Raw genomic sequence first — 25763 nt, 5'->3', positions numbered from 1 at the left:
GATGCAATAATTGATAGACGCAAACTGCCAAGGAGGCACACACTTTGGCTAGAGCATAAGAAATGAGATCTGAACGGATAGGTAAAATTTCATTAGAGTAGAAACACTAAATCTTTATTTCTGACCATCATCGGCTATATGGTAACGGCAGGTCGTGTTTACATGGACATGCAGCAAGGATAGAACTCGATGTATACCTTAATTTATTTATTTATTTAATTATCTTCTGAAGAAACATTGTATTTCTGTTCTAGGTCCATATTAGGCTTCGCGCATGATATGGGCATACACTATGATAAGGCAAGCCTAGGCCACAATTGGCCCGATCTATATGCAGTCCTTCAATAGCAAATTCCTGCTTCTTTCAAAATTTCTAAAAACTAAGTGTTGATGGCTTTTGAGATTGGAACCTTTTTGGCCAAAGGGTCATCAGGCTGCCTTATGTATAGCTTCTTGGATCTTCTCTTGCTCAGTGGGAAGTTTTTGAAGATATTAATGTCCTTATGGTAAGAACTCAGCTTTATTCGGATATTACTACTCTCAATAGGCATTGCCACCACTGCTATGACAACAGCCTCAAAAACCTGCATATCGCTGGTAGGCTCCTGATTGTTTAGTGCATGGTGGCCTAATCGAACCAATCCTGCATCTTGTTTCCAGCAGCATTCGGATTCGCCAAAGTAAAAGAAAGGATAAATGAATATATTAGGCAGTAGGAGAAATGAATAATGGTTTCCAAGGCAATATGAATAGATAAAGGCAGAAACAGCCAAGAGAAATGCTTGGGTTCGTATGTTTTTAAAATACATATACTGCATGGAGCCCTCCAGTATATCAAAGACGGTGTATCTAAAGCAACAGCGTCCATTGATAGAAACTTTGATCGAAAGAAGAAGAGAGGAAAAGGGGAAAGAGGGAGAAGAGGAGTTGAATGAATGATAAAAAAAACAACTTCGGGCCTGAGAAAAGCGATCTAGGAGGATTTTATACAAAAATATACACAAAAAAAAAAGCTAGTAATTTGAAGGCGAGAGAAGTCCTCCACCTGTGGAACCTTGTCCTGGTCCAGGTCCAGTCTGTCTTCTGAACCTCATTGATGGCCGATTATTCGCATAGTTTCCTCCACTTGGATTTCCTGATGGCGAATATAACGGTGAATAGTTAGCAATACTTGGTGATGGGGAGCCTCCAGAAGAGGATGACAGCGATAGTGATCTGATTGAAGATGCTGTCCCATCAATGTTCACGTTCACAGTCGTCGCCGCTCCACCGCCAGGCTTAATGTCCAGGGCACGGTCACTATAGGCATATAACACAAATTTGCCTGCAATCCCTGGCTCTAATGTCGATACCACCATTAGATACCCATGCTGGTTCGGCAAGAGCGTGATTGTATCTGTGGCTACACCCTGAGGAATGGAAGCGTAGGGCCCAGAGGAGCATATTTCTCGTCCAAGGATGCCTTCATCCAACCGTTCAAAGACTGTGATGTTAGTCTTCGGCATTGGGTTAGTCATCTCGGGAGTTTGTAACCGGACCCTGACAACCAGGAAATTTGTAAGTCAAAGGTTTACATAATGTAAAGTGCAAACACAAAGAACTCTTTGGACTTACTTGAACGACGTCATCTCTGTTATAGGAACGAGGAAATGTGGGTTCTTTGCATAGCTGAGACTTTGATGGTGATGCCAACCCATGGCACTGACACCTAGGACCCATTCACCTTTCAAAGTCTTTTTAAACATTCCCTGTAGATATTGAACAAAAGCGTTCGAAAGTCAAAATTTGAGGGAAAAAAATTAATAATAAAATAGCTAGGAAAGCCTAGCAGGACGTTTTAACAAAATCCAAACTAAGGACTTACAGCCCCTTCGATAGGGATGGGAGTTAACGATAGCTCGATATGGGACTGCATTGTTAGTCTGTATTTCCCAATTTGATTTGGTTCAAAGGTTGACACGATAACAGTATATTGCCCCGCTTTAAAAAAGGGAAAAAAATTAATAAGCCAAACTCCAGTCAATTTTCTGAACTGTGGCCATTTTTTTTTTTTTTTTTTTTTTTTTTTTTTTTTAAAAAAAGCTTCATTGCGTGATGCTCCTTACGTCGAATATCAGTAGCTTCGCAATAGCAGAACCCATGGCGGTATTCGCCAGACTGTGCGATAATATCCTTTGTCCAAACACTTGAAAAAAAAAAAAGACAAATAGATCATGGATCGTCAGAAGAGAAGAATTTAAGCGACTAGCACATCTCATTATCACCGCTCTTTTTTTTTTTTGCGTTACCATGAAACACGCTTGCCCTGCGAGTTCACCAGCTGTACATGTGCTGCATAATCCGTAGGCGATTCCAACATGAATAGGACTGATGTTGCCGTTTGAGGTGCTGGGGGCACAGGCACGACCAAACGATACTGTGGATTGTTTAGGAAGCTGGCGTTATTGCCACTTCCACCTGCAGTCTCTTCCGTCCACTCGTCCTCAAACTAAAGAAGAACCAATAATTGAAATGTGAAAACAGAAGGAAAAAAAAAAGGAAGAGATACTATAGCAACTCTGTCACCTCTCTTACCTTCCGCTCAATAGCATATTTGTTAGGTATTTCTCGAAGCTCAAATTCACACATGGCATATGCTCTTAATGTGAAATGAAGGTCTCGAGTCTTGATATGCTGTGACAACACAATCGTGTATTCGCTTTGGCCTGAAGGGACTTCGAAGCGGACTAAAATATGAGGGCTGTTGACATACATACCCTTGATCAACGAATTACCTTCATAATAAATCCTTGTACCCTGACTACGGGCTGACAAAACGGACAATGAAGATGTTGCTTGCCCAGGTAATGAAGCGAGAGATGTAGATGTACTTGCTGAAGCAGAGGATAAAGAGATTGCAGGGATATATGTTATAGCTTGGTTTTGTACCTGTCTTTGAACATCGAAGACATGTAACGTGATAAAGTCTCGGTTTTCCTCTGTCTTGGTGATGTGTTTTGAGAGTAGCAGCCAAATCACACATGGTCGAGAACCCTTGACGTTCGTTATCAGCGTAAACTGTGGATTATAGCCAAGATTGTAGTTATCCCGCTTTGGCCCATAATTGCATGGCCAAGGCCTATGTTGATGAATTCGGGGGAGGCTATTTAATGACGACTTTCTTGATTGTATCTGCACATCATTATCCGTTTGCAAAGACATAAAGAAATAAAGTGCTAAATCCAGCACTATATTACTTACGCGTGAATCACAGCTCGGTAGTTCAAAGTCTCCAAGTTCCAGTTGATGTGTATGGTGTCGAATGTCGAACAAACAGATTCATAATCAATCCAGAAAATGCCATCATCATTCTTCAGCGCTGCAAACTGATCAAAATTTAGCTCCTTCTTCAGTTCTTCTGTCCAATGATCCGCATCAAGATGACTGAACGGCCCTTTCCAGCGTTTATGGCTCCATGGATTTTTGACTTGTAGTAACCGCAGACCTTGAACTTCCTTCAAGTCCAATACAGCGTATGCGTGAGTAGGCACAAGTCCTAAATGATCTGCCTCCTCATCTGACATATGCCCCGTAGCAATAGTTACTAGCGCTACACCTAAATGGCAAGAGCATATGTAAATTAGGGATGAATAGGGATGGTATATCGGATAACATGACTATAATTGCTATATGATTATCTTGTTACCCTTGCGCTGTCCATCCATCATTCGTTTCCACTGCTTTTCGCTATCAAAATTAGTTTCTTTGATAAAAATATGCTCAGGTATCCATCCAGTCAGAGCGCTATTGATATTCAAAAGAGTTAAAGTAAGTTCTCTTGCTAGGAAATATCCATTACATGTTGTCTTGTATTCCCGATCTATTGTAGTTAATAGTCTCAAAAAAAAAAAAAAAAAAAAAAAAAAAAAAATCGTACTAAAGATCAATTCCAGAATTCGAGCCAGGAAAGTCGTAACCACCCATCAACTTCATGTACGCCTTTTCAATTATACTAGGCCATAGCTCGTTCTTGTTGGTTGAGAAAGTACACATTAAAGTTCCCGCTTTGGAAACTGGTAGGTAATCGTCGACCACTAATTGGAATAAAAAAGCCATACAAAAAGAAAAAATAAAATAAAATAAAATGAAAGAGAAAAACACAATGGATAGTTAATGAGCAAAATGGCGCCTTAATCGTAACGAGAATAACCAATGTGTTGACCCTACTCGGTTATTCACTTTATGTAATGAAGGAGCTTCAAGATTATACAAATGAATTTTACGCGGGAATACGGAGTATAAGATGTCGTAGATTATATGCGAACAATTGAGTGAGGTCATTTTGCTTTATTGACTGTATCGTCTTACCAACGCGTCGAGCAATGCCGTTGAAGGTGAGCTTGACAAGATATTTCCCATGTGGATTATAGCAGGGTTCGCCAAACTTGTTCTTAGGGTATATACATGCTCGAATTAACTATAGTCATGTTATAGAAGAGACAGCAATTGATTAATAACCATAAGATCATCAATAGTTTGATTATTGAGATAATCTATATGATTCAAATGGGAGCACTTTTTTTTCCTTACCTGTTTCTTCCATCGCCTTTCATAGCTCGCACTAACACACAAGCTCGCTACAAATGAACAATCTGTCACAATGTCCTGCACAATGCTTGTGCTTGAAATCAAACATATCATTTTTGGATTTTCCATGATCTGGGAGACACGCTTCCAAGACCCAAACTTGGCAGTCTGCTTATCAGAGAGTGCGAGCATCCCATCTGGATCTGTAAAAGGCCCCTTTTCTCGAAGTAAATCCTTGACATCTGCATCGCTCCATGGATGATATCTTTTATTGTTGATGACCATGGTGGTTTTGAGGACTCGAAGTTCCTGAGGTGTCAAATTAGAGGGTCCAGCTATGATAGGTGTATAACTTGGCTTCTCTTCTGTTACACCATGTATAATTTTAGAGATATAACATAATATGTGTTAGTACATGTTTTATCGTTGGACTTCTTTCCTTCTTTTGGCCATAAACTTACTTAAAAGCGGCATCGTATTCAAATGAACCCCTTTAATATCCTCGGCTCGACCCATTACATCGTTTAGCCTCTGCTTCAGAGTTTCTTTTGTGGGGCCTTCCGGAGCAGCTTGAGAGTGAGGCATTGTCAATGCGTTGATAATGTTCATAATATATAATCTTTTAGCCCTCTTTTTTTTTTTTTTTTTTTTTTTTTTTTTTTGGAAGAATATTGTTGAATCCATTAATTTTACCTTTCCATGCCTGCCAAAAGAGATCTGCAGAATCTGTATAGAAATCCAATGCACCTTGCTCATGCTGTTTCTCCTGCTCTGCAACTCCTTGTTCATATGCAAACTAGAATAGTCCCATTGAAACATCGATGGCGATAAGACATAGCAATACTACTAATAAAGTTGTTTTTTTTTTTTTTTTTTTTTTTTTTACCTGTGCTTCCTGCGCAAGCTTTTCGTATTCAGATAGCTCTTTAATATTCTTTAACGGAACTGTGCTGGCGCTTCTAGATTCCCAAATTGCTTCGGCGCGTTTTGTGTACTGGTTCAATTTCCGATTCACGAGCTCGCGTTCCTCTCCTGGTTGCAGTACTATACAATACACGAAGGATGACAATCTCCCAGTCAACTTTATCCAATCACTTTCGCTTTCATTGAATGTATTCGAGGAAACATAAACAAAAATTCTTCGAAGCAATCGCCTTACAGTTTATAATCTTTGTAAATATCTAAAATAATTGGGCCAAAAGAAAAAACAAGACAAAAGTTCTTTGTCAGCAGAGTGTTAATCAATTTGCTTGGAGAGCTTTTCTTTCATTTCCTTTCTTTCCTTTTCTTTCTCTTCATGAAAAATATAAACTTATAAAAAAAGCATTTCTGTTACCTCGCAAACTTCGCAATAAAGGAGTCGTGCTGTGTGATGATCACCATTGGCATCCTCTTGAACTGCTTGAAGTGCGAGAGGATAGGCTTCTGCATAGAGATCCGGCAATGAAGGCAACCCCTCTTTATTGTCCTCGAGCGAGGTTTGATAAGGTGAGGTGGCATCAATGGGCGACAGGTATGATTTACTACCCGGAGCCTTGGATGTTCCTGAAATTGGGAACAAATCCATTACCAAAAGTGAGGTGTCGTTCTCTCTACACGTTTTTCTTTTATCTACCCACACTCACACTCACACTCACGTAATATCCTCTCACTTCCCTCGATTGCTCACAATTGCGTCTTTTTTTTTGAGAGAAAGAGAAATATTTTGCTTTTAGCGGGAAATGTGTCAATTATCAGGAAATTTTGATAAAGGGTTTTATGGGCGTTGAAGCGACCCAATGGGCAACTTGCGGAAAAATATATAAAAAAAAAGCTTCTAAATGAAAAGATGTAGCGGGTCTGAGGAATGAGAAAGATGCGGGGCCCTACGAAATCTAAGTCAACAGAATCCAATACAGATGAAGTTGGAATCAGAACGTCTCTAAAAAAGAAAAGAAAAAAAAAAAGACGTCGTCCGGGGAGAAGAAGAGATAAACTTTTATACTTGAGAATGCTGCGACACCAATTGCTCTCGCTCTTTAGAAGCGCCTTTATTTGGTAGAAAGCAGTCCCACACGCAAAAAAGGGGCCTCATCATTTACAAATGAGGCAAAAGTAGATGTTTTTATTATATGTTGTGATATATGGATGCGATGATGGAGAGTGTTTTTAAAAAGAAAAGTAAAAAAAAAAAAGAGACTAAAACTTCCAAGACCTGTGGATTGAGAGCTACCCTAGTGACCTTATAGCACCAAAATCCCTTGGAGCACTCATGAAACCCATGCTTCTTTAGGAGGCATAATAACACAGCTATCCTCATCCAATAAGCCCTGTCCGATAAGGTACTGTCTGAGGTGATCAAACAACTCCATTTGCTCCTGTGCTTTGAGGTTGATGGCGTTCTGTAGGACAAATCCAACTGTGACAGCAGATGTCTTGATGAAGCTCTGATAGTACATATATGAAAACAACCCCATCAAGAATTGACAATCCATTCTATCTGTGATGCCTCCATGACCAGGGATCGATTGACCGAAATCCTTGATCTTGAAAGCACGCTTGAAACCAGAGGCAAAGAATCCTCCAAAAGGTGCAATCAGTGATGCGAAACATGCCATGACAATGGTGTGCAATTGAAGGGGTGCAATCATTACATAGTTGCTGCGCATTCCTAGATGACGGACCAGAGCCACCATCCATGGCTTGAGGTAATGTTTTACAGGAATGAAAACTGGGTTGGGCTCACAAGTAAGTCCACTGAACGCTGTAGAACGCAGATCTTTGACAGGACAGATCATGTATGGGTATCTTAAGAACAAGGTGGAAAACTAGAAGAGACATTGAACAAAAAAAAAAAAAAAAAAAGAAAGAAAGAAAAAATCAATTCATAAATCTTTCCAATCTTCTCGTAACTGTTTTTTTTTTTTTTTTTTTTAATGCAATTTTCAGTGATCACAGTACTTACCAGTATGCCGAAGACAATAGTCATGATCCAACCACCAACGAAACCCTCGACAGTCTTCTTGGGCGAAAGCTTGATCAATGGGGTTTTACCAAAAAAAAATCCAAAGATGTATGCCCAAATGTCGTTGGCAATAACCAACGAAACTGGAAGGAAAAACCAGATCAAACCCTCAAAGATGTTGTTGATGATAAAGTGGCTCTGACAGACGACCAATAACAATGTCATGTGTGTCCATGCAAACTGTGAGAACTGGAAGCGGTAGTGACCCTTCTTCAGGTTGGCAACAAAGAATACGAAACCTATCAAGTAGAAAGCAGCACAGTAACGTTAGGTCCCCTTTTCTTTCTTCTTTTCCTTCACTGATATTCTGTATAGAAACAGCAGACACAACTTGTTAAGCCGTGGATCATGAAGTGACTTACCGATAACATAGAGTGTAAAGGAAATGAAGCGGTGATGAGTAGCAAAAGGAAGTAAGAATGCGTCGACAAAAACAACATGTTGAAAATAATGAATCAAACTCTCGCCATAGAAAAAATAGTTTGTGCTGAAGAGGAAGTACCTATTATATCATAGAAAAAAAGACAATGCTCAATAAGTTCATTCATCAACGATTATTAAAACTAAGCTCAGCTGCTTTCATGGCAATAGGAATACCAATTCATGGCGCGGAACCAAGGCAATTTTTTTTCCCTGCTGGGTACAGCAGCCAGATAAATAACTTCTTTATAAACCAAGCCTTGTACCACGACGACCAACAAAATCACAAACAAAGGCCCTGCAGCAACACAAGCAAAGAAGCCTCCGATCATGATCAAAGTCCATAGAGTGCGAACCGACCAGTTGGCCCATTTAGCCTGTGCCGATTGATCTGCTAACAAGACTACAGGCTATTAAGCGATTCGACGAATAAGGAGTGTTTATAAGAGTGTTAGACAGTTGTTTCACTCGTAATTTAACCAAGACTAGAAAAACACGTCCTGATTATTTGATCGCTCAAAACTCTTTATAAAGTTAATAGATCTTCGTGCAGATACGGAGAGGACAGGTTTATGATGCTCATTGGATAAACAGTTTCCCCGCTCTGCACACAGGAACAATAGATGATCATTCGTTAAAGGATGTTGTTCACTAAGCGTCATAGCAATCCATGTATTTTCTATGTGACGACATAGTTATTTTAAAAAAAAAAAAAAAAAAAAAAAAAACAACAACATCCAATCCAAAGAACCACAGCATGTCCCTTCCATCCCCCTCCTTCCTTTCCGTTTGGTATCATTTGATACTACCAGGCATCGATAAAACCAAGTTTCTCCCTCTCTCTCCCCCCCTTTATCAAGTTATAAATGTATGATGACTTGTAAAACTTGAGTATGAATATCTTAGTTTTACCTCTTTTGAAGCTGAAGTCGGCCCAGAAGAATGGTGGTGATGGTGGTGGTGATTTCCATGGCTATTTCCCGATGTCTTCCCACTACTCGTAGGAGACCCAGGTCCCTTCTCGTCATTTGTAGTTACTGCTGTTGCCACAATTGGATCAACTTCCTTCTCTGCATGTGTGTGATGACTATTGCCATTGCTTGTTGGCGGTGAAGACCGCTTTGGTGACTTTGCCTTTGTCATGAATTATTCCTCGAAGTAGAGATTGTATAAGTGTTTATGTGCTGTCTATATGTCTTTGCTAGAAGCGAGTCTGAAGAGACAAAGAGTATGAATAGCTACTTCTCGTAAGGTGCAGGTTAAAAAAAAAAAAAAAGGAAAAAGAACGGCTAGTTTATATCAAAAGCTGGACGTTGATATGCACATGAGAAGATTTCACGTGACATTGGCCTGCCAAACGTTTGGGAACCTTGTGTCAAAGATTGAGATCAAAATGACGCGTGGCATTCCTGTCATATGAAGCCTTTATTCACATGATATATAGTGAATCAACAAGAATGTGATTTATCACTTGTAGGACGTGCTTCCTTGGCTGACCTACACCATTGGACCTGTTTTACTTGGAATTTGGTGCATTGACTTTTTTAGGGAAGACCCTAATATGTTGAAGGGGCCAAAACGAGTCAATAGTAAAGAAAACAATGATCCAGGTACTGAAGGACGTTGCAAAGCAAACTGAAGAATTATGTATGAGGAGTAACAGTAAGAACTTACAATGATTTGAACCACCACAGTTGAAATCTATAGATGTTTCATAAGATAACTGAATAGCATAATGCTTGAATACATCATGGTCTGGAAAGAAAGAATGCCGACATTCGATGCTGGTTCGTAAAATATAAAGGAAAATCCATTTGTGCTGGTGATTGACAATTATACATTGTGGCAGCCGCGGGACAGATGTGACTCCGTGCAGAACGATAGAGCTCAATCAGCACTTTCATCTGGCATCAGAACCATGATGATCGACGCCAGAGTCATGGCTTTTGCTTGAAGCACATAATACTGTAACTAGACATTATGTAGTCAGTAATCTAGCGGTGTAATAACTCTGTGTATAGAGCCAACGATACTTGAAGATCGGTAGGTTGGTATTGCGTGCATACATCTCCATGCATTTGGGACACTATTGCGTAACAGTGCGCAATTCGGCGGCGTGGTATAACAGAAGATAGAACGAGTAACTTAGAAGTCTTATATGACGAAGGGGCGGCCTTTTAAAGCTCTATATAGTATATGTACAAATAATATAGGATACAAGGATCGAAAGCAGATTTTATGGCGCGAAAGAAAAAAAAAAAAAAAAAAAAAAAAAAAAGAGAGAGGAAGGGAAAGAGAGTGCTAATGTGTAACTTGGGCCACTTCCGTCGCGTGTTTAACACGCTCGTAGAATTCTACAACTTTGGGGTGCACCATAACTTTTTGCGGGTCGAAGTTCAGTACCTGTAGCCCCTGTACGGTCGTAACACGCGACAAGGCAACGTATGCTTGACCTGTAAAACAAGAGATCATTAATATCAGCATTTTTTTTTTTTTTTTTTTTTTTTTTTTCAAAACAGAATTGTCAGAAATAAATAGATGCACCCATATACCTTTCTCAAAGATCCTTCCAAGATCAACTCGGACCTTAGGTATTGTCTGACCCTGACTTTTATGGATACTTAGTGCCCATGCCAAGCATAAAGGGATCTGAATACGTCCACCTAAGAACTCTCCGTCAGGCATCTCTATTCTCCATTCATCACGTCCAATAACCATTTCGCGTACGTCACCCATATCATTCTTGAATCGAACCTTTGGCAAACGTTCTCCCGGCATATTTAGCGATGGTAATAATTCTCCCCTAGGGCCAAAACAAATGTTCTGAGCAGGCTCTGTGACGAACGCGATCACTACTCCAATACTACCGTTCACTAGTCCACCTGGTCCACCACTCTGGTTTCTGAGAAGCATAACTTGGGAGTTGACTTTAATCTCTAATTTTGTAGGTGCTATACAATGCTGCTCCATTCTATCCTTGAGTTTACCCCGATCCTCCGCCATAAATACCAATGTTTCTCCTGGGAGTTTATGTAACATATTGTTGTTTGCATTCTCAACTTGCTTCCGAAGCGGAAAACTATATTAGGTTGGGAGAAGTTAGTATATAAAAGTTCGACATCTTCAAGGCATATTAGCATCGATATAAACGACTTACAGCTCGGTTGGTCTTAGGCCATCATTCTCTGGGATGCTACGGTTTAATCTTCTGAAACAGTTCATTGTAGCAGCAGACATTCTACCAATGCGTACTTGATCCAACATCTCGGCAAACGCTATAATGGAAGCGAAATACCAATCTGGTTAGGAGCTGAGGAATGGGGGGAAAGCAAAACAGTAAGCAACTTGTTCAGCGAGGTCAGATACAAACATTGATCTTTTTGACGAAAGACCTTCTGAAGTTCGAATGTCGCATGAATTGTCTTGGCCCAGCATTTAGCCTCAAAGCAGAACTTGGTCGCCCCTGTTTTATCTACGGGCGGCAGCTGGAAGAAGTCTCCGCATAGAACAACCTGAATGCCTCCCCAAGGTTTGCTATTTCCCCGGATAAATCGAGCTAGCCCCTCAAGCTTGTCTAGCAATTCGCCATGGACCATCGATACCTCATCCACAATGAGCACCTGTGTGTTCCGCCATCGTTGCACAGCTCGGTTGTTTTGTATAACCCTTATCTGAAGCTTTGGCAAAGTATCTTGGCCCAAACCAACCCCTGCGAAAGAATGAAGTGTACATCCTCCAATATTACAAGCTGCGATCCCGGTCGATGCTGTCACTGCCACCTTCTCTGCTGCTAGTGAGTCCCAGTCGGGTGAATCGGCCCAGCGGCTGTGCTTAGCTCTCAGTCGTTCAATCAATTCTCGCAGTAAAACTGACTTTCCTGTCCCCGCAGAGCCCGTGAAGAACACATTTTTGCCATGATTTACAACTTGTTCAATCACTAGCTGCTGTGCCTCAGATAACACGAAACCTTCTTTAATCCTGCCAAACAGATCGAATGAGCCTTGAGATTGCTTTTGGTCACTATCTATGACGCTATCAAGTTTCCTTCCTGGCAAAGCCAGTCTTGTTAGATCGTCTACTGAAGGTGACCGCTCTTTATCCAGCAAATTTGTACTTCTCTTTCTTCCTCCTGCTCCTTGCTCCGTCTGATATTGCACTCTCTGTAGCAGCCGATACAATATGAGCTGCTCTTGTAAACTATTTTTGGCACTCGTTGTACTTGTAGCATCCTTATGTCCGAGACCTTGTAATACATTCTGCAATGACCCTGGCGACCAGTTATAAAAGTTATCACCATTATTTTCACTATCAATGGTTGGTAGAGTTGATTCTGCTGTGATCAAAATAGGCTCATGAATTGTTGATCCGGCATCGTTGTTCATTCTTCTCTTAACAGGTCGCGATAGTATAGGCTTTAGACCATCGCTTTCAGAGTCGCTGTCCAATTCAACAGGACAGTATATTGAACCCAAACTTGCACTAGTAGCTGCTGACGTTAAAGAGCACTCTAGCCTGGGCCTTGTTTCGGAAGGAATATCTTCCTCTTCCTGATGATGACGGCTATGCTTAGATATGTGTTTTTGTTTTAATCGAACGGTCGAAAACGCAGCTGGTGCTTGAGGAGATCCGCGTCTTGTCTCCATTGTCACTAGTATACTCTCTTCATCATCATTAACTCGCAATTTTCGTTTCATTGGTATAGCCGAATGGAGCATTTCCTCTGCACCGGCTTTATTATCCTGTCCACAGTCGTCGTCATCGTCGTCAAGGTCAATAATGATGACATTATTATTTTTTGTAGTTGATACTGATGATCTAACTGTTGAAGTAGATGAAGCTCTTTCGCTGTTCGGATATGATAGCCCTTTCCAGATATCCATTAATTTCTCCTTCCTTCTGTTAATATGTCCGTTGCTGGTATCTGCAATTACTCTTTCTACTTTCGTCTTTTCTAAGTATGATAAAAAAAAGTCAATACGTAACTGTCTAAAAAAAAAAAAAGAAATAAAAGAAAAAATGGTACCAAATAGCACACTTTCAAAAAAAAAAATCCATACCTTCAGCCTTATTAGAATAACTTTGATTCATGTCTTCCTGCTCGATAACAAAGAGATCTGGTGATGATAATGATCGGTGTCGAGGGGTTTTGTTGCTTAAACTGCCGCAGGCTGAAACTGAATTTCTCAATCGAATGATTGTTGGTGCTGTCTCATCCTTGTTCAAGATGGCCATGTGTTTCCGAAGAGGTGCAGAAGCCTCCACCTGAAAAAGTGTGCGTGGCGAAGCAATTCGCGGATGCGGCGTATTGTTAATCTTCTCAAAGTCCGATGGGCTGTTTCTTTGTGGCATGAGAGCTTCAACCCCTTGTTTGATGAATGCTTCGCCTAATGACAAATCTAGAATTGAAATGATAGAAGGAGTGTGCCTTGTGCAAGGACTGTGGGGGAATTATGGCAATAAAGTTCTTTGGAACTGATTTAACAGACAAGAAACAGCCCCAGTAACTTCTTTAATGCTTATTTTAAGTGACATTGGGTTAACATTCTTATCTTCCTACTTATGTGGTAATGGGTTGAAAGATGTATCCAATACATGCGCTTAATATCTATGCTGTAGCGGCCATCGGCCTTTTACACAGTACTGGCCGTTAGACGAAAGATGGCTGAATATTGACAGAGCAAACAAACGAAGGGTTCCGTTCACATGTTCCAGATCTTGCCAGAAACCGCGAGGACAGCTGTTCTCTTATAGTCACACGTTTGAATGTATAGATGTTCATGGGATAAATCTCCAAAATAGTGGCATTCACAGCAAAGCTCTCGAACATTTTGTTTCCCTACATTGCCTGAAAAAGATGTAACAATAAACCTCTGGCTGGCTCCTAAAATTCATATTTGTAGGCATTGTGATGCAAGTGATCTACTACATTATTAAGCGGATATATTCATTACACAAATCTAGTTCGGTAGTGCAATCTAATACTGGAATCTTTTTGACTTTGCGAAATTCCTTTGCAAAGCGAACACAAGTAGTCCGCCGCTACGGACGCTCACCAGTTTTATTTTAACTAGTCCGTTCATGTTTGGGCAGGATGTGAAGATCTGTTGGCTGCTTTCAATTGATAAAGTTGACTGATCGTCATTTCCAAGGTTTTGTAATTCAATTAAAGAGACAAAGGGACCACTCAACATGTGACATCCGCAAAGCAGGATATTGAATTCTAAATGTCACCAGAAGTGGGCGAAGCACAGTTTGTTTTTAACTCGCGCGGCTTGCTGAACAAGCAATCCGGCATATCTCCATCCCTAGAAGCCGTTCTATTTTTTTTTTATTTTTCTACAGCCGGCTACAGATGGTGTGACAATGACATTGTCATGAACTGCCCTGTACGTTTTGAATGTACTCTTTATTGGCCTGGTTTGAAGCATCATCAACCTCAATTTTTTTTGTAAAAGTAGCATCATCGACCTCATCCATCTGTCCCCTTCTTTTTTGTATTACGAGGTATAAAAACATCAGCAATGCAGAAAGGCGGATTATACATCCTTTTTTTTTATCATGTTATTGTGCCATAGCCATTTAAACATTTCGTTGGCCAAACAATCGATTTAGGCCATATCACCGGCTGAATTAAAAAGGTTTGTTTATTAAATGTCTACATTCGCTGCCTCCTTATTGGTTCTGACATTTCCCTCTTGATTTGATTCTATTGTTCCTGGAAGTCCACGAGTTGTTCATTCCTTGCCGTGGTTTCTTTCTCTACCCTAAAGCCACCACCAACCTCGCAATCCTTAAGCATGGACTTCTCGCAGACTTTGCTCCCTGAGCAGATAATGCATCCCTCAACCTTGACGTTATCTTCAATGATTGCGTGATCCATCACAATCGAGTTCACGATCTTCACATTCTTGCCGATCGTAATGTGTGAACCAATCGTCGATTTTTTGACTGAGGAGCGCTCTCCAATTTTGGTATCATCGCCAATTAAAGAGTCAGCACCAACTTGAGTTTGGACCTGGCTTGTTGCTCCTGGGTTCCTAGCCTTGTCCGTGATCTTTGTATACTGTAATGCCAAGTTACCCAATACAAATATGAATCAATAATTAGTGCCACAATTCTCTGTTACATTCGTGAAAACCGCTACTCCATTCGCAATGTCGAGAAACTTACGTAGCGATTGATCTCAAAGTAGTTAGGAATAGTGTTGGCACGACCACAGTAGATCTCCTTTGGAATGACAAATGCCTTGCAATTCACAGGGCTCTTCCACTCACCATCTACATTATTCTGACTCACTGGGAGCTGAGTTGTCGACAGCTCAAGCGCTAACTTTTGCGTGCTTGAGTTAGCGGCAGCTGCTGCCTCGACCGCTGAGAGTAGATAAGAAATCAAATTGGAGGACCAGAGGTTATTTGGCGAGTAAAGCATCATATGTTTGCCGATTGTGCCCTTCTCGAGCCGCCTTTACCGAGCAACTTTGTTACAATAATCCTCACCTCTAGTAACACCTTCCCGATCTGCCAAAACACGCTGATGTTGGGACTTGACCAATAATGGTAAGACATGCTCCTTAATGCTTGCCATGGTCCTTTTGTTGGACACTTCAGCAATTAAGTCAATGACCCACCGTTTAAAAACATAAAGATGGGCGTCCTGCAAAAGTCGGCTGATGTTCATAACAGGGTGCTTTTCCAATAATGAAATCCTTAATGAAAATTCATCTGAGTGCATATCATCAGAATTGTTCAGATAGATAAGCTGCGAGTTTACTGCATCAATTCCAACATATTGAGTGACCTCTAGATGATTATATTTTAGTGGTGTGAATGGGTGATGATATGATAGCCATTATATCCATTGAAATGAAAGAAACAATAAAATAAAAATAATCAATGAGTCTAGATGAGTCATGGTCTTGATGTCAAGAAAAAAAAAAACGCAGACTGTTTATAGTCTTTGCACCTTACCCTTGACCTTGGTTGATCCTGTAGGTCCACCTTCTCCTTTGTTGGGCTCGAAGAACAAGGCTGTTACCGTGGGGTCCTCTGAGCGATGCATGTCCAAGAATTGATGGGGTATAAGAGCTGTCAAGAGATCGCAGCTGATGACAATGAAATCAGTCTGGTATTTTCGTGAATAGTATAAAAAGGACAAATTAAGGTTAATAGTTTGGCCAATGGTCATTACATGAAGTTAGAATAGTAATAAAGCCAACTATTGACCCATTCAATATGTCACGTCCCAAGAAGACTTCTCCAAACGTAACAAAAAAACAAAAAAAAAAAAAAAAAAAAAAAAAAAAAAAAAACGAACGTTGATTTTATCCTTGATCGAGGCTAATGCGTCCGCAGTTCCTGTATTGTCGTCCACTACTTCCAAAGTGATGTGTAGCTGCCCCTCATAAACTCTATCCAGGTAATGCCCGAGCTTCTTTGATCCCGAATTCAGGCTCACAACAATGACATCTATTAGACAGGAAATAAACCCACAAGCGTGTGATTGTCAGAGAAGCAGGAACGAAATATCCATTTATATGAGATAATGGCATTGACAACAACTGACCTGTAACTCCTGAGGATTCAAGCCAAGCAAGTTGGTATGAGATCATGGGCTGATTTACAACTGGTAAGAGCGCCTTTGGCATGTTGTTCTCCTCAGTCAATGGATAGAGTCTAATAGCAATGAAATTGAAATGAGCTTCAGTCGTTGAGGTCATGTTGTAACATCGTTCCTGTCATCCCTTGAAATGAAAACGGTCAGAAACGTCATGTCTATTCTGCGTACCCATTGCCGTAGCCAGCCATGATAATGGCCTGAAACTCGGGTACGCGTCTCCTGTAGGGCATGGTTGTAATGTAGAGAGTAAAAAATAGTAACTTGGAATTATTCCGTGGTGTTTTTCATTATTATTTGAGTGACTGTCAACTGTCAGTGATATCCTTTCTAAAGCGATCTTTAAAAAAACCCAGACTGATGGTTAGTGCAATCGATCAAACATCTGGCAGGGTAGCCATTGAAGATAAATTATATATAAATATGTCCCAATGTCTAAGAAAAATCATCATTTGACGGTTTCATAGGGGCTGATAGCTAGGTGAACATCCATTCAAGTTTACTTCAATTGAATGTTTATTCTCTTTTAAATCAATGTGGAAATATCGAAATATCGTGTAACAAATATTGTGACAGATCCTTAGATCCAATCGTGCCAAAACTGCCTTTGCATCGACCCTTCTACTGGCCAAAAAATAAAAAGCCGTGCCTTTGTATCAACCAATGTAGATCCATAGATATACCTGCTTTTTTTTTTTTTTTTTTTTTTTTTTTTCACAAGTGTTCGAATGCTAAAAAGTCCATATGATTCTTTAGGGTTATTCCTTGACAAAGTCCACATTTAGTGGTGTATTCTTCCTTATGATGTTCTTCAGCATTTACTTTCGTTATCTTCATTATAATTTCTCTTGCTATACTTTCATTGCTTGTTTTTGTAATGCTTTACTTACTTGTAATGCTTTCATTTGTTTCTAAACATGCCTCATTATCTTATTTTCAGGATATAAAGCATTAATACATAGTACTACTTAGAGCAGGCAAAAAACAGTAAAGGCAATCTGAAGAAAAGTCTTTTATCCTTCTTAGTATTACGGTAATCTGAATATCTTGTCCATGCTTCCCACGCAAAATAACCAGAATACTTTTTTTGTGATCATTACAACGCAATAAAGCAGCAATTTATTTCACAAATGTAGAAAGGATTCTAATGTTCAGTAGCACTTGTAATGTTCCCCTTTAACGCGCTTGTTCCTGTTCGACAAAGTTAAGCGCCTCCTCTTTTGTGATTGCATTCACTACAGATACTTTGTCCTGGAAGTTAACACCATAAAACTTATCCGCGTTTGCTAGCATCTCTGGCCTGAATGTCGTAGTGATAAATTGCGCCTGTTCTGAAAGCGAATGGATCATGGCCGCCACTGCAGTGCGATGGGCTGCATCCAAGTTAGCGTCAATCTCATCAAATAGATAGAACGGTGCTGGATCACATTGCTGGATCGCAAAGATCAACGTGAGAGCCACAAGCGATTTTTGCCCTCCAGAGAGCTGTTGCATCCTCAATCCTTCATCCATCTTGCTATTAAATGACACTTGAATTGCAACGCCTGTATAATTATCAATTGCAGATGTTTCATGGTCCCCATCACTGTCTGAATCTTCGTCGTCCATGTCTGCTGCCTATCAAGCCACGGTTGAGCGAAAGCCCATATATTATTAACTATATTCAATCATGTATAAGAGCAGCTTGACAACTAAGAACACAAGTCCTCTCTTTCCTCTCGATCAACAAGAGCCTTACCTGTCGATCCGTCTTGCGCTGCATGATCAGTCGTCCGCGACCAGCGGGTACGAGCTTCAAAAATACATCCGCAAAATTTTTGGCGACTTGCTTGAATGTACGCTCGATTGCTTCATCTTTGCGTTGATCTAGTGTTTGGATCAACTCACGAATAGCAGCCTCTGAGGCATCCAGCTCGTCCTTGCGTTGATTGAGAGAATCCCGCTGCTTTGTGAAGTTGCTGTACTGTTCAAATGCCTTCTTATTGACATGCCCATACTTCTTTAGCTCTTCATTCACTTTATACACTTGCTTGAGAAGCTATTAGTACAAAGATGGTGGTTACAGATATAATCAAAACTAATACAATATTTTCTATTTCATAAAAATTATTAATAAAAACGATCGAAGACTTGAAAGTCTAAAACAAATACAAACCTTTTCTGATGCAACGTTCTTGTACTTTTCAAAGGCATCTTCTGGCAAGACACCAAGATTACGAATGTTCTTAGTGCACTCTTCCTTCTGGCGCAATAAAAGATTTCGTCTGGAAGCATGCTTTTCAACATCTTTTTGTATCCTGCGCATTTGCCTTGATTCTTCTTGTTGTTCAGTGTGAAGCTTCTCCAATTCAGATTCTTTGTCTGAAACGGTCTTGTCAGTCTCTTCAAGCTCATCATCAATTTCTATTTTGATATTAACAGAGGTTACTCGTGTCAAAATATGCGTTCGATGTTGGTCCAGACATGCTAGCGAATCTTGTAATAGTTACCTCGGATGCGATCAGAAATCTCTTGTATGGATTTAAGGATCGAGGAGAGATCATGGCGATGCTTTTCGAGGGCGTCGTCGTCCAACGCCATGCCGCTCTCAACCTTATCTTGCAATTCATTGAAGCGCGGCCTTAGGTTTGACCCCAATGTGATTTCAAGGATGTTTTTTCGAGTTTCGACCTGAATGGATATTGGGGGCTATTATGATCAGTGAATAGAACAAGAAAAAAAACTCCCTTTCTGAAAAATATAACGTTCATGAACTCACCTTGGATCTTTCAGATGCAAATGCAGAGAGCCTCTCCTTCATATTATCCATTTTTGTGGTTAGTTCACTCAACAAGCGATTTTCTGCATCGGATAGAGTTTGTACCATTTCAGAATTCAGTTCCTTCTCTAGGGTTCCCACTTGCGCCTCCAAAATCTTGAGATCAGCTACCAGATTACGGTGTGCCTTCTCCTTGGCTTCAATTGACTCTTTTAATGATGCCTCATCTTTAATTAGCGACCTGGATTCTGTTGCCAGAGTCTCACGTTTGTCGGCCAATTGTTTCCTGCGCACATCAATCAGTTGTATTTTGTTAAGTATGCCAGTAATGGCCTGATCCAGGTTCGTTATTTCCTTTTTGATTACTTGGCTGCGCTCTGAAGCCGCTTGGTATTTTGAATTGAAGGATTTGATAATCTTAATCAAGTTCAGTCGTGAATTGCGGTTATCTTGATAACCGCCCGTAAGTGCTCCTTTGCGATCAACTTGGTCACCATCGAGCGTCACTCCGTTCAAACCGTAGCTCCTAGAATAGGTGGCAGCAATCTCAAGCGTGCGACAAATCAATGCTCTACCAAAAACTTGCTCAAACGCCCTTGTGTATTTGGGATCAAACTTCAATTTCTTGATCATAGGAATTGCGTCATTAGCTTCTGGATAGGTTGATGATTTAGGGTTGAGCCGGCTCAAAGGCATGAACGTAATACGGCCTGCCTTCTCCTTGTTCAAAGCCTCAAGAACACGTGTTGCAGTGATCTCATTATCCACGACAACGTAAAATAAACTAGCCCCAGCAATAACATTCACGGCAATGCCATATTGATCTTCAACATCAAAAAGATCATAGAGAGGGCCATAGACCCCATCTAGATTTAAGCTTTTGGCAATTCTAGTGACAGCCGCAAGACCCGCACTGGTGTGTTTATCTATCGAAGCGCCCAGAGCTCTCTCTGATTTACGGTGCTCTTCACGAAGATTGTTCAAGGTCGATTCCATCTTGGCATCCTCACGCCATAGATCCCTAGAAATTATGACTTCATGGTAAGTAATTAAATTCTCCCTATATCCCACTATTTATCATACAATAGAGAGTCATATAGACTATAGACTATTCATACTTTCTCTTGTCTGTCAACTGATCTCGTTCTGTTTTTAGAGCACCTAATTCTTGTACAAGCTTTTCGCTTTCATTCCGCCGCACTGCCTCTTGTTCACGTACAGCCTGAATACTCTCAGTGGCATTCGTCTGTCGTGACCTGAGTTCTGAGAGATCTTTCTCTAACAAAGCTGCTTGAGATGTCAACTGACTATGAGACTGCTGGATTTCCTCCATTTCTGTACGAATCCACTCATCACGCTGGGCCTTGGATGTAAACTGACCGGCGCGCCCCTTCTTTGAATAGAGTGCTTGGCGCTGCAAGTCTACTTGCTGTAGCCTATAATTAACAAACAGATAAATAAGGAAAGTACAGCACTAGTTCAGAATCATTGTAACAAAATATATTTGTTATGAGAAAAAAATGTTACATACTCCTCGCGGAGCTGACGCTCCTCTTCCATGCGGGCTTGAAACTCCGGGGTGACTTGTGAAAGCTCAAGTTCTTTTGCTTGAATGTCAAGCTCAACAACCCTCAACTCTTCTTGATTGCGTTTTCTGGTATTCGTGCCCATTTCTGCATTATCTTCATGATCTTTGATTTCAAGTTCGATCTGCGCCTTGGCTTTGATTTGAGACTCAAGTTCATAGTCTAACTGCCTCTTCTCCGCCTGCAGTAACTCGATATGTTGCTTCTGCATGCCAATCTCCTGCTCTAGAGCAATTATTAGCGCCTCCTTTTCTTGAAAGTCGCGTCGCTGCATATTCGATCCATCCAGATTTTGTCTATGACTCTCCTCCATCTAATTATCACGATATAGAGAATTGGATGCATTTTCTAAGCTAGATCGTAAAGCTCGTCAAATAAACGTAAACTGCAGGATAGCAATCTGTAGGGTGGATGCATGACTGTACCTCTTCAAGCGCATCATTAACGTCCTTCAGCTCACGACTGTAGAGATTATATTCCAGACATCTTCTACGACGATCATGCTCTTGATATAATTTTAGTTCCTCTTTCTCTTCCTCTAGTTCCTCCAAGCGCTGTTCAATGTTCTCAAGTAGTTCCTCAATATTTCGTCGTTTTGTGTCTAATAATGAAGATAACAAGTTGTTACAATTAAACTATTGTGAACAAGACATCGAATTTTAATGATCTCCATGCCTTATCTCCATGAGCCCATGATATACCTGTCTCACTGATAATCTTCAAACTCTCTTGTCTTCGTTGCTCATATACTCGAGTTCCTGCTATCTCTTTTAGAAGCTGAAGTCGTTCATTGTCTTTAGCATTCGTAAGTGAGGTAACCTAAATTACAGAAGCATTAGCAAGCAAATTATAAGAATTAGAAAAGGTAAGATATTTTTATTACCAAGGAGGATCATATTAGAACAGCAGTGTGTAGTACGCACTCTTCCTTGTGGAACAATATAATAAGGATTTGACCTAGAAAATCCTGCACTCTCAAGCATGTTCATAATATCTGCCTTTCTAAAAATCAATAAAAGAAAAAAATTAAAAAAAAGGTACATCTGAAAATTGGTTCTAAAAAGTATGAACTAGATATTACGTTGCGCTCTTCTTATCCAATGAATATTCGTCTTTTTTGAGGCCGATGGTACGACGCATGATCAACTCGTCTTTGCCGGTCTAATAATGTATGGTAATATAAAGGAGAGAATGGGACAGAATTGGTTCTACACCATCTCAGTAAATACATAAAACTTTAAACGTGAAATAACTTTGCATTCACAAATGAAGAGAGGTTGGGTTTGCATTACCAGAAAGCGGTTGTCACTGTTATCAAAGATAATTTCAACATAGGCAGACATTGTTGCAGCACCCGAACCTTCCTAATGCAGCCATTTTTTTTTTTTTTTTTTTTTTTTTTTTTGGTAATTGATTTCGGGTTATTATATACAATATTTAGCGACGTGAGAGTTACTCAAACTTGAATTATTTTTTTCTCCTATTAGGTATCTTACATGTAGAAGGGCTTGTCGTTCTTCACGGCCCATGTTGGTGTATGCATCGCTTAAGACAAAGCGAATGGCTGGGATAAAGATATATTAAGATAATACAAGAGATAGATACTTTTAGCATATGCTATACATGTAAAAGGATTACAAAGAGTATTTGTCACGCTCCAATTTCTTAATACTTGCCTGCAAAAAAGTTACTTTTGCCAGAACCATTGCGACCCACTATCATATACCGTAATAATAATATTAATATAACTTTAAGTCAATAAGGGCGGGAGAAAGTTTTCACTTTATCTCATTGTGTAATGACCTTTCTTTTTTAGACATCATACCAATGACATTATGTTGATCGCTGAAGGGTTCAATTACAGTCTGATTCTTATAGGACTTGAAACCCTGAATAATAATCTTGGAATTAAAGAGACAAAGTCGTCCAGTTGAGCAATTCTGTTATTAATTCCATTAGCCAGATCACCAAAAAAAACCCCCCGGGTGTTCCTGCCTGTTTGTTACCTGTTTAATAAACATGCTAAAAGACTACTTTTGAGCTTAGATATTAATGCTTTGTATTGCCTTTCACACTTTGCCTAGATCCACACTAGAACGCATGCAGATGCGAAATGAAAGAAGGAAGTGGAGCAAATGGGCAACAACTGAAAGAAATGTCCCTTTTCATTTGACCATTTTTTGCCACCATTTTGACTTTTCATTTATTCTTCATTTACGCGTTCGCATTTCAAAACATTACTTTCAATAGTAGCAGTCACTAATAATTTACGCGTGCGCAGATCGATCATAATCTCGATTGCGGGCTTCCTCTACAAGTTGGAGAGTGGCGCGAGTGGGCATAGGTAGACGCCATTCTCCATGTGGTATAACTTCATATTGAACAGGCGGATCCTAAAAAAAAAGGCATTCAAAGTTTCAAAGTATTAGATGATTGCTGTTGTTCCGACAATGCAAATACATTTATCGCGTGTTACGTACAGCAAACGCAGGACAAAGATCTACTGGAAGAAATTTGCCATGCCGTTCTGAGAATAGTGCGCGACTATACATTTCATCTATTGTTTAAATGGATTCCAAAAAAAAAAAAAAAAAAAAAAAAAAAATCGTTAAGCTCTACTCGGGAAGTGTATCCAATTATTAATATCGTTCTTCCTTCTCCACTCACGTACCTGCGTAAGAAGCCTCCATCCGAGCAATGAAGTCTCTGGCAAGCTGCTGTTGGGCCTCATGCGCCTGATGTCGACGTACAATCTCTAAAGTAAGAGCTCCGTAAGAGTTGTGGAACTCTTCATACCTGCAAAAAAAAAAGTATATCCCTTACACTTTAGTATAATGGAAGCGCGTCCTTGATGTAAATTGGAAGCAAGGAGTGTGCTACTTGAACCCCAACTCCCTATTGTCATTGGATGATAACGGGCATACCATATTGCTAGACTGTTGATCTCCGCAATCAGTTTCTCAGTCGAACGGAAATCTTCATCTAGTGACTCTGCTGTCCGGAAGACTTCGACCAATGACCTCAAATATGGTTCTAGAGCTTCGATTTTCTTAAAAATGGCAACAGCTTCTTGGTATGCTGTTGCATAAAGATGCTCACGGATGCTGATTTCTTCACTTAAAAAAAGGGGGTGAATAGGTTAAAACAACGATGCTGCACGTCATTTACGTTACGTTAAAAGACAAAAAAAAAAAGTTCATTACCTAGTTGCCTGAACTAAAGCAAGAGAGTCCTGAAGTTCTCCAATGATAACCATTACTTCATTGGTATCGCTTTTTAGTACTAATCAAGTATTTTTTAAAATAAAAATGTTCAGTAAGGATTTTCATTTTTTTTTTTTCCTCATAGATCATAAAGCGATTTAGATTAAAGGCCTTTCAATAAATAAGTATCTTAAAGCTCTTACCATAGAGCTCCTCTTCAGTAGGTTGGATATCAGCCCTACAAGAGCATTGAGTGTTTTAGAAAATTTGTCACTATGTACAAAAAAAAGCACAATTCAGCCGTATTGCTCTTTCTCTCTTTTTTTTCCTTTGATATCCACCTTGAGGGGTGGGTGCGGAGATGCACGTGCAACGCGCCTTACGTCAGAACTTGCGCGACTTGATCATAGTGATTGGCCAAGGAGACCAAAGAATCTGCCATTGTCAAAGTATGCTGCTCCTGTAGCTGCATTTTTTCTCTTGCAAAAGATAATGCGGATTCATCCAATGTGATAGCGCTAGATAAATAGCCTTTGAATTCAGTTCTTTGGTTGATAAGGTACGTAACCAGTTCTTGAAGTCGGTTTGTGATTTCTTCAATTCGACTCATTCTCCCATTGGATTCTTCCTGTAAACGCTGTAAACTAGCTTCATCCAAAAAATCAAAGAGGGTTGTTGCCTTAGAATTCTCAAAGGTCTTGTCCCCTTGTCGGGCTTTCCGAATCTCTGGGTCAACTTCTCTGTTTCGTAATGCTCGTAGCGCATTTTCCATCCGAACTGATACCCCGGCTAAATCCTTTTGCAAATCCTATAAGCAACGACAACTCAATTAGCACATATTCACTTTACTCTTTACGTAGTTATTAAGAAATATAAATAAATAAATAAAAAATAGTCATCAAAATAATTATCGTTACTTTGGTAGCCTCTGACAGTTCATTACAGCGAAAACGACCAATCCGCGAGAGTGACTCGACGTCCTACATAAGAAATAAACCTCGTCGTCAGCAAGTCACGTAGCCCCACAAAAAGGTATACTATACTCCGGATCAACGGATATAATTCCTCTCTGCTCTTTTCCCTCAACTGTACCACAATTTGAACTTTTGTTTGGCGAGAAATGAAACATAATTTTGAATAAATTCGGTCAATTGCATCTGAATGACTTTGAGAGTTTTCCAACTCTTCGCGTGCTTGACTACAGAGCTGCTCCGCCAGAGAAAGTCCCTTCTTGGACTTTGCCATTAGTTCAATCAATAATGACCTTGCTGATGCATCCATCGTATTATATAAATTGCTTCACAGAATTTTTAAAAGCATCGAATGAATTCTGTGAAAGGAAGACCAAAAAAAAAAAAAAAAAAAAAAAATGGCAAAGTGGCAAAGTCAAAAGGTTTCTCAGAATGTGGCTTTTTTTTTTTTAATCATGAAGAATGTCCGTCAAGAAACGATTCGCGAGCTGCAAGAATATCTTCGACCCACCATGTGTCCGTTTCATCATCCCTTTTACATTCCATGATGCTTTGCTCTGCATCAGAATAATTAAGGCCATATTTTTGCATCGTCAGTCTTGTTATCGTTTCTGGAAGGAGAACATCTGTAACGAAGTGAAG

The 25763-nt window shown here is 40.0% G+C and overlaps 6 protein-coding genes across 6 annotated transcripts; all 6 read right to left on the bottom strand.

Moving 5' to 3' along the window:
- Positions 1-915: 915 nt before the first annotated feature.
- On the bottom strand, positions 916-5296 carry BCR41DRAFT_187424 (hypothetical protein). Its single transcript, XM_022019796.1, has 13 exons — positions 5260-5296; positions 5028-5135; positions 4570-4931; positions 4348-4456; positions 3917-4073; positions 3686-3783; positions 3241-3595; positions 2575-3118; positions 2289-2488; positions 2106-2185; positions 1865-1980; positions 1615-1748; positions 916-1539 (listed from the first exon to the last, which is right to left on the bottom strand). Exons 2-13 carry the CDS (start codon positions 5080-5082, stop codon positions 1014-1016), a joined length of 2736 nt encoding a protein of 911 aa, XP_021877002.1. The 5' UTR covers positions 5083-5135; positions 5260-5296; the 3' UTR covers positions 916-1013.
- On the bottom strand, positions 5297-6166 carry BCR41DRAFT_187370 (hypothetical protein). Its single transcript, XM_022019795.1, has 3 exons — positions 5903-6166; positions 5726-5747; positions 5297-5610 (listed from the first exon to the last, which is right to left on the bottom strand). Exons 1-3 carry the CDS (start codon positions 6131-6133, stop codon positions 5363-5365), a joined length of 501 nt encoding a protein of 166 aa, XP_021877001.1. The 5' UTR covers positions 6134-6166; the 3' UTR covers positions 5297-5362.
- Positions 6167-6653: 487 nt separating this feature from the next.
- Positions 6654-9260, bottom strand: BCR41DRAFT_341456 (cytidylyltransferase family-domain-containing protein). The gene is made up of 5 exons (XM_022022243.1): positions 8903-9260; positions 8168-8400; positions 7933-8072; positions 7511-7809; positions 6654-7373 (listed from the first exon to the last, which is right to left on the bottom strand). Exons 1-5 carry the CDS (start codon positions 9131-9133, stop codon positions 6816-6818), a joined length of 1461 nt encoding a protein of 486 aa, XP_021877000.1. The 5' UTR covers positions 9134-9260; the 3' UTR covers positions 6654-6815.
- Positions 9261-14607: 5347 nt separating this feature from the next.
- BCR41DRAFT_341450 (putative translation initiation factor eIF-2B subunit gamma) lies at positions 14608-17084 on the bottom strand. Its single transcript, XM_022022242.1, has 7 exons — positions 16775-17084; positions 16553-16662; positions 16304-16455; positions 15958-16111; positions 15487-15789; positions 15161-15360; positions 14608-15053 (listed from the first exon to the last, which is right to left on the bottom strand). Exons 1-7 carry the CDS (start codon positions 16834-16836, stop codon positions 14697-14699), a joined length of 1338 nt encoding a protein of 445 aa, XP_021876999.1. The 5' UTR covers positions 16837-17084; the 3' UTR covers positions 14608-14696.
- Positions 17085-17715: 631 nt separating this feature from the next.
- On the bottom strand, positions 17716-23127 carry BCR41DRAFT_361865 (RecF/RecN/SMC). Its single transcript, XM_022025622.1, has 16 exons — positions 22954-23127; positions 22773-22848; positions 22624-22662; positions 22444-22511; positions 22240-22311; positions 22029-22108; positions 21871-21949; positions 21649-21766; positions 21373-21548; positions 20893-21260; positions 20480-20797; positions 19362-20382; positions 19093-19273; positions 18759-19006; positions 18342-18641; positions 17716-18220 (listed from the first exon to the last, which is right to left on the bottom strand). The coding sequence occupies exons 1-16, from the start codon at positions 22966-22968 to the stop codon at positions 17780-17782; spliced, it is 3600 nt and encodes a 1199-aa protein (XP_021876998.1). The 5' UTR covers positions 22969-23127; the 3' UTR covers positions 17716-17779.
- BCR41DRAFT_187202 (autophagy-related protein 17) lies at positions 23118-24986 on the bottom strand. Its single transcript, XM_022019793.1, has 7 exons — positions 24534-24986; positions 24354-24388; positions 24151-24229; positions 23872-24063; positions 23619-23743; positions 23428-23504; positions 23118-23340 (listed from the first exon to the last, which is right to left on the bottom strand). The coding sequence occupies exons 1-7, from the start codon at positions 24920-24922 to the stop codon at positions 23215-23217; spliced, it is 1023 nt and encodes a 340-aa protein (XP_021876997.1). The 5' UTR covers positions 24923-24986; the 3' UTR covers positions 23118-23214.
- Positions 24987-25763: the final 777 nt, after the last annotated feature.

This window comes from Lobosporangium transversale (assembly GCF_002105155.1).
Source record: "Lobosporangium transversale strain NRRL 3116 chromosome Unknown BCR41scaffold_51, whole genome shotgun sequence".
Lineage (NCBI taxonomy): Eukaryota > Fungi > Mortierellomycota > Mortierellomycetes > Mortierellales > Mortierellaceae > Lobosporangium > Lobosporangium transversale.
The sequence above is the reverse complement of the archived record's forward strand: the minus strand, read 5'-3'. Positions and strand labels throughout refer to the sequence as shown.

Coding starts and splice junctions, on each gene's coding strand:
- BCR41DRAFT_187424 (XM_022019796.1), bottom strand. CDS start 5,082: ATGGGTCGAGCCGAGGATATTAAAGGGGTTCATTTGAATACGATGCCG. Junction 4,932..5,027: donor GAATACGATGCCGCTTTTAA/GTAAGTTTATGG, acceptor ATGGTGTAACAG/AAGAGAAGCCAAGTTATACA. Junction 4,457..4,569: donor AAAGGCGATGGAAGAAACAG/GTAAGGAAAAAA, acceptor ACATGACTATAG/TTAATTCGAGCATGTATATA.
- BCR41DRAFT_187370 (XM_022019795.1), bottom strand. CDS start 6,133: ATGGATTTGTTCCCAATTTCAGGAACATCCAAGGCTCCGGGTAGTAAA. Junction 5,748..5,902: donor TTTATTGCGAAGTTTGCGAG/GTAACAGAAATG, acceptor CAATTATTTTAG/ATATTTACAAAGATTATAAA. Junction 5,611..5,725: donor ATTTACAAAGATTATAAACT/GTAAGGCGATTG, acceptor TGTATTGTATAG/TACTGCAACCAGGAGAGGAA.
- BCR41DRAFT_341456 (XM_022022243.1), bottom strand. CDS start 9,133: ATGACAAAGGCAAAGTCACCAAAGCGGTCTTCACCGCCAACAAGCAAT. Junction 8,401..8,902: donor CGACTTCAGCTTCAAAAGAG/GTAAAACTAAGA, acceptor ATCGCTTAATAG/CCTGTAGTCTTGTTAGCAGA. Junction 7,374..7,510: donor CTATTGTCTTCGGCATACTG/GTAAGTACTGTG, acceptor TGTCTCTTCTAG/TTTTCCACCTTGTTCTTAAG.
- BCR41DRAFT_341450 (XM_022022242.1), bottom strand. CDS start 16,836: ATGCCCTACAGGAGACGCGTACCCGAGTTTCAGGCCATTATCATGGCT. Junction 16,456..16,552: donor TGAATCCTCAGGAGTTACAG/GTCAGTTGTTGT, acceptor CCTGTCTAATAG/ATGTCATTGTTGTGAGCCTG. Junction 15,054..15,160: donor ACTTTGAGATCAATCGCTAC/GTAAGTTTCTCG, acceptor TTGGCATTACAG/TATACAAAGATCACGGACAA.
- BCR41DRAFT_361865 (XM_022025622.1), bottom strand. Junction 22,312..22,443: donor AACGACAAGCCCTTCTACAT/GTAAGATACCTA, acceptor TGGCTGCATTAG/GAAGGTTCGGGTGCTGCAAC. Junction 20,798..20,892: donor GAGCGTCAGCTCCGCGAGGA/GTATGTAACATT, acceptor TGTTAATTATAG/GCTACAGCAAGTAGACTTGC.
- BCR41DRAFT_187202 (XM_022019793.1), bottom strand. CDS start 24,922: ATGGAAAATGCGCTACGAGCATTACGAAACAGAGAAGTTGACCCAGAG. Junction 23,744..23,871: donor ATCAACAGTCTAGCAATATG/GTATGCCCGTTA, acceptor TTTTTTTTGCAG/GTATGAAGAGTTCCACAACT. Junction 23,341..23,427: donor ATCTTTGTCCTGCGTTTGCT/GTACGTAACACG, acceptor CTTTTTTTTTAG/GATCCGCCTGTTCAATATGA.